Source organism: Citrus sinensis, chromosome 7 (genome assembly GCF_022201045.2).
Source record: "Citrus sinensis cultivar Valencia sweet orange chromosome 7, DVS_A1.0, whole genome shotgun sequence".
Taxonomy (NCBI): domain Eukaryota; kingdom Viridiplantae; phylum Streptophyta; class Magnoliopsida; order Sapindales; family Rutaceae; genus Citrus; species Citrus sinensis.
Genome location: NC_068562.1, coordinates 24,049,901 through 24,055,273, shown reverse-complemented (window position 1 = coordinate 24,055,273; position 5,373 = coordinate 24,049,901). Strand labels below are relative to the sequence as shown.

The window sequence follows — 5,373 nt, the reverse complement described above, 5'->3', positions numbered from 1 at the left end:
CCCGGGTCCCCGGGGCTTTTCGTATAATGTAAATGAACAACTCTCAAAGTTGCTTTATTATCTGAAACCCCGCGACAAAAATCTCAATAAAAATTCAAAACCTTTTAATCATCCATGTTGAGACCACCCTCGAGAATTAATCCAGCAACGATTTATCTTTATTCAAGTTCAAATCCAACGCCATTATTGTTCGATTTGGTTCCTCAAGCTGAATTGAATCATTAGTAACATTATTATTATGTCAATAATGATGAAGAAACTGAAGAGAGAGAGAGAGAGAGAGAAATAGGAAAGAAATGAGAGATAAGGGAAAATTTTGTTTTGTTAATCTTAAACATGTGTGCTTGTTTACTGAAAATGAAAAAATAAGAATTGCAAAAAAAAAAAAATTTACCTAACAATAATTTTATATCTGTAGTATTAAATGGGTTGGAGGAAAATTTAGCCATAAAGTAATATTATTATTATGTGCGAGTGTAGTAGTCGTTAAGAATTTCATCTTTTAAGAGCTAACTTATTATGTTAAAAAAGTATTTGTAATAATTTGATTGTTTAAATTATGTGTTGTGATATTTATCGCAATTATAGTCTATGAATCACGATAATGCAAAACTTTTTTTAATATTAATACTAACTTATTTATAGTATGTTTGCGTATATATAATTTTATAATTTGTTTAATTTTTTAAATAAACTATTTGTTTAGTTAAGGGAGATTAAATAAATAAAATTTATAATATTTTTTAAAATATTACTTTTTAATTTTGATTATGACTTAAATATTTAGTAAAAATTATTTTTAAAAATAACACTATCGAACACATGCTCACTATATTTATCATTTTTAATTACGTTTACAGAAAAATATTATTGATTTGGATATTTGCATAAGTTTTATTTATCGATTGGAGCACACAGTCATGATTTAATTGTTGAAGGTAGATGTGGATATAACCACATGATTGATTAATGTGAAGCAATCAACAATTTTGGTTTTCATAATAGGAGTTTTTAATTCCACAACCATTAAAATTTAAAATTGACATATTTTACTCTGCCCCATAAATCATAATGATGAGGAATTGGCTGTAAACACCCAATTCGTTAGCTTTTACTATGCCAAATACTGTCTGCCTCAAATAGTTTACTATGCCAAATCAATAGTTGTGTTGGAGTTAAAATATTGTGTTGATGCAAGATTTTGGTTCTCTGCTCAACCACGACCAGGATCTCTCCTCAACTAACTCGACCACGACCAGGATCTCTGCTCGTAAGACTTCTTCTCTACAGACTCATGCGTACACAGAAACAAATCAGAGCGTGCCGGGTATTTTCCCAGCGTAAACCCTCCGACGCTCAAGTCAGAAATGTAGGTTTCGTGTTCCTGGGAAAGTTAGCCACTAGTCTTATGGCTTATTTTCAGTAACAATTATTCAGAGCTCTCTTTATCTCAATTTCAATGTCAAAAATTCTAACCATTTTACCTTCGTTGGCTACCTTTTTATAGACTTCTCTTGAGTTCAGACCTTCCCTCAATCCACGCCCATTACCTTCCCACCTCTCAGAAGTGGATGCTCCGTTTCCGTAATCGTGGGTGGTTGCATGGTCTTCGTGCCTTGATTCTCTGGTTGGGGTGCACGTCTCGCCAACTATCGTTGGCCGGGTCTCCTCGCCTCAACCTTTAGCAGGAATGGCTTTATACTTCTAATAGGAGACCAACCTCGCGGATGGCGTATTCGTGGACGAGCAGAATATTTCTGCTCCTGTTCCCCTGCTACCAGACTTTTGCAATATATACCTGTTCGCGGAACCCTGCTACCAGGTATCTGCTTATCACGGCTGGTCTTGTCGAAGTACATCCCCCAAACACTGGTCTCCCAGTTTCTGGTGTTGGGTAACGTAGTGAGCCGACAGTAGAAACTCAACGGTTCTGGCTCGCGCGGGATAGGAAGAGGTTGCCAAGAGTCGTGTCGCATTTAATTGCGGATGAGGTGATGTGGCAGAAATCTACCCCTCTATTTGAATTTCAAACCGATGGTTACGAAACTCTTGGGATTTGTGCCGTTAAATGCTGGCAGCCCAAGAGTTTGTTCCTCATTAGGAAAACCCAAAACCCCCAAAAGAGAAACTCGTCATTTTACTCCATTTCTGTCTCTCCGGCGAATGAGTTTCGGTATAAAAGCTTTCATCCTTGTCTCTCTCCGACTACAGACATAACTTCAGGTATTATTTCTATCTTCTCGGTCTCGGATAGTTGTAGACAATTTCTTTTCTTTCTGTTTGCTTGGGTAGCGTTTGGTGATATTGTTCTGGTTATAGTTTAGGAAATGTCAAAAGGTAAAGAGAAGGTCGTTGAGATTGATGACGACGAGTTAGACTTCTTGCCTAGTCTGCTCGCTGATCCTGCCTTTGATCTCGGGATTCCCTTAGAACCCATTAGATATAGTGTTGGGACTAGTGCTAGGAGAATGTCCCCCTAAATAACCTTCTCAAGAGGCAATAGCGGCGACGAGGGATCTTCTGGTTCGGAAGACACCCTGAGTGAGGATCAGGGAGATGATTCTGGTGAAATGTCCTCACTAGGAACATCGTGACCAGATAAGAGGAGCACAGTAGAGTTCTATCACAGCATTACACTATTGATTTCATCACGTGCACGACCACAGTAGACGAGCTCACTGATCTCCGGGTTAGGTATGAAATTCCTGATGATATACCTCTTAGGATCCCAGGAAAGAAGGATACCCCTATCCGGCCTCCTAGGGGATATGTTACTCTATTTCTGGAGAGTTTTAAGCTTGGGCTGAGGTGTCCCCTGCAACCCTATTTTGCCCGAATACTTAATTGGTTAAATTTAGCTCCTGGTCAGCTGAACCCCAACGGGTGGAGAGTACTCTCTTGTCTGTTCATATTGTGGGATAGATGTTACCAAAGCGAGCCCACAGTTGATGAGGTAAAGTACCTGTACCAGCTAAAGAGCAGGCCCAAAGACGCCGGCTGGTATTACTTCCAATCAAGTACTAAGACCAGGAAACCCATAACTGATCTTCCAACTGGTGGTGGTGGTGGGAATTGGAAGAAAAAATTCTTTTTTGCTGAGGGTCCCTGGGGTCAAGTTGCACAGATTGACGGGAAGGATTATCGCGTCCCACCCTGTTTCGTGGTCTCAGGTTGCCTGCTCGCTTTAAACGTCTTGTCTCCATAGTGGTTCTCACTTTGCTAATTTGTCTCTAACCCACTATCTGTTCGCATTGCAGGTTCTTGGGGTGTGCACTATTAGCTTAAACCTGAGCCGCTCAAGCGGGTCGAGGCTATGCTGGCCAATTCATGTTTGAACCGAGAGTTGTTAACTACTTATAACTTGGTCGAATCTCGTTTGGTGTCCACCGACCATAAGATGGAGGATGCCGTGATCGGGGCTCTGAATCGGAAACGTCCTTGACCTCATGCTGCAAAGTGGGATCAAAATAAAAACCCTCCCACTGCGAAGCGGGTGAACATTGTGTAGCAGGTTCCCCCCTTGAGGACTCTACCACCTCCTCCCACCAAAGCCGGAGAAACTAGCGGAGCAGCCACTGACCCCGCTTCCTCTTTTCCTCCAGTTGGGTCGAAACCTCGCGTGCCCGACACTCGACCAAAGCATTTGGTCCCATATATCAATGAGTTTTCCAAACTTGTGAGCAAGAAGGACTTTGAGGACTTTGACGGCAGCACCCTGGGCGAGCTGGTGGGAGCTATGCAGTATAACGCTTTTCACCTCGGCTGGATGGCCATCTACTATAAGGCGAAAGTCGGCCGCTATGACCGGAAGATGAAGGAGGACATTCAATCGGGCAAGACCAAAGCTGATGCTGCCGAGAAGAGAGCAGGAGATCTGAATCTCGAGAATTTAAAGTTGATAGAGCGAGAATCTCTCGCTCAAGCTAAGGCCATTACCCTTGAGGAAGAGCTTACTAAAGTCAAGAAGGATCTGCAAAGGCAGAAGGCTATGTACAAGGCTCAGCTAGAATCTCTCTGGGATTCCCACCAGGTTCAGGTCGAGAACTTGGAGAAGGAAACTGACAACCAATATGACCAGGGGCTTCGGTACTCTTATCGTTGTATCATGGCCGTCCTTGGGAAGCAGCATCCTGATCTGAAGATGGATGAGCTTGCTGCTAGTGTTGCTCAGTATATGGATGAGGAGGTCGCCAAAGAAGATATCGAGGAGGTGGAGCCAAACGCCACCGAGGAGGGGGCCTCTCCTCCTCATCCATTCCCTGCTGATGTTGCTGAGGCGAGTACCCCCCCTGGGGCAACTGGTGAACCCCCCCTGCTCCTGAGGTGGAGCAGCCAGTAGAGGGAACCCAGCTTACTGACCCGCCGTTCTCTTAAGCGTGTCTTGTGTTGTAGTTGCTTTTTGAACATTGTATGTTAAAATTAGCAGCTTAATAAGAATGTTCTTACTTGCCTTCTCGTATTGTAGTTATGATTTATTTATTTATTTATTCGAGAGGATTCTGGTATGCTTGGCTTCTAGTCTCGCCATAGGACAGGCTTCGAGACTTAGCCTTTGCATGCCTCAGAAACTTTTCAATGCTTAGGATTCTGCTCGCCTTCGCTTGATCGAGCTGATCCTAGCACGCTTGGCTTCTGATCTCGCCATAAAACAGGCTTTGAGACTTAGCCTTTGCGTGCCTTAGAAATTTTTATCGCGTTTGGGAGTTTGTTCGCCTACGTTTAGTCGAGCAGATCCTGGCACACTTGGCTTTTGGTCTTGCCATAAAACAGGCTTCGAGACTTAACCTTTGTATGCCTTAGAAATTTTCGATGCTTGGGATTCTGCTCGCCTTCGCTTGGTCGAGCAGATCCTGGCACGCTTGGCTTCTGGTCTCGCCATAAAATAGGTTTTGAGACTTGGTGAGCCTTTGCATGCCTTGGAAATTTTCGATGCTTGGGATTCTGCTCGCCTTCGCTTGGTTGAGCAGATCTTGGCACGCTTGGCTTCTGGTCTCGCCATAAAACAGGCTTTGAGACTTGGTGAGTCTTTGCATGCCTTGGAAATTTTCGATGCTTGGGATTCTGCTCGCCTTCGCTTGGTCAAGCAAATCCTGGCACGCTTGGCTTCTGGTCTCGCCATAAAACAGGCTTTGAGACTTAGTGAGCCTTTGCATGCCTTGGAAAATTTTCGATGCTTGGGATTCTGCTCGCCTTCGCTTGGTCAAGCAGATCCTGGCACGCTTGGCTTCTGGTCTCGCCATAAAACAGGCTTTGAGACTTAACCTTTGCATGCCTTAGAAATTTTTCGATGCTTGGGATTCTGTTCGACTTCGCTTGGTCGAGCAGATCCTGGCACGCTTGGCTTCTGGTCTCACTATAAAACAGGCTTTGAGA

At 43.3% G+C, this 5,373-nt stretch overlaps 1 protein-coding gene across 1 annotated transcript; it reads left to right on the top strand.

The window, feature by feature from the left end:
- The first annotated feature begins 2,327 nt into the window (after nucleotides 1-2,327).
- Nucleotides 2,328-4,339, top strand: LOC107176391 (uncharacterized). Its single transcript, XM_015528820.1, has 5 exons — nucleotides 2,328-2,470; nucleotides 2,725-2,808; nucleotides 2,923-3,163; nucleotides 3,258-3,329; nucleotides 3,512-4,339. The coding sequence occupies exons 1-5, from the start codon at nucleotides 2,328-2,330 to the stop codon at nucleotides 4,337-4,339; spliced, it is 1,368 nt and encodes a 455-aa protein (XP_015384306.1).
- Nucleotides 4,340-5,373: the final 1,034 nt, after the last annotated feature.

Bases quoted from the DNA above. Each gene is read 5' to 3' on its own strand.
- LOC107176391 (XM_015528820.1), top strand. From the start codon at position 2,328: ATGTCAAAAGGTAAAGAGAAGGTCGTTGAGATTGATGACGACGAGTTA. The intron at 2,471-2,724 runs GTCCCCCTAAAT...TATACCTCTTAG, and splicing joins GGGACTAGTGCTAGGAGAAT to GATCCCAGGAAAGAAGGATA. The intron at 3,164-3,257 runs GTCTCAGGTTGC...TTCGCATTGCAG, and splicing joins GCGTCCCACCCTGTTTCGTG to GTTCTTGGGGTGTGCACTAT.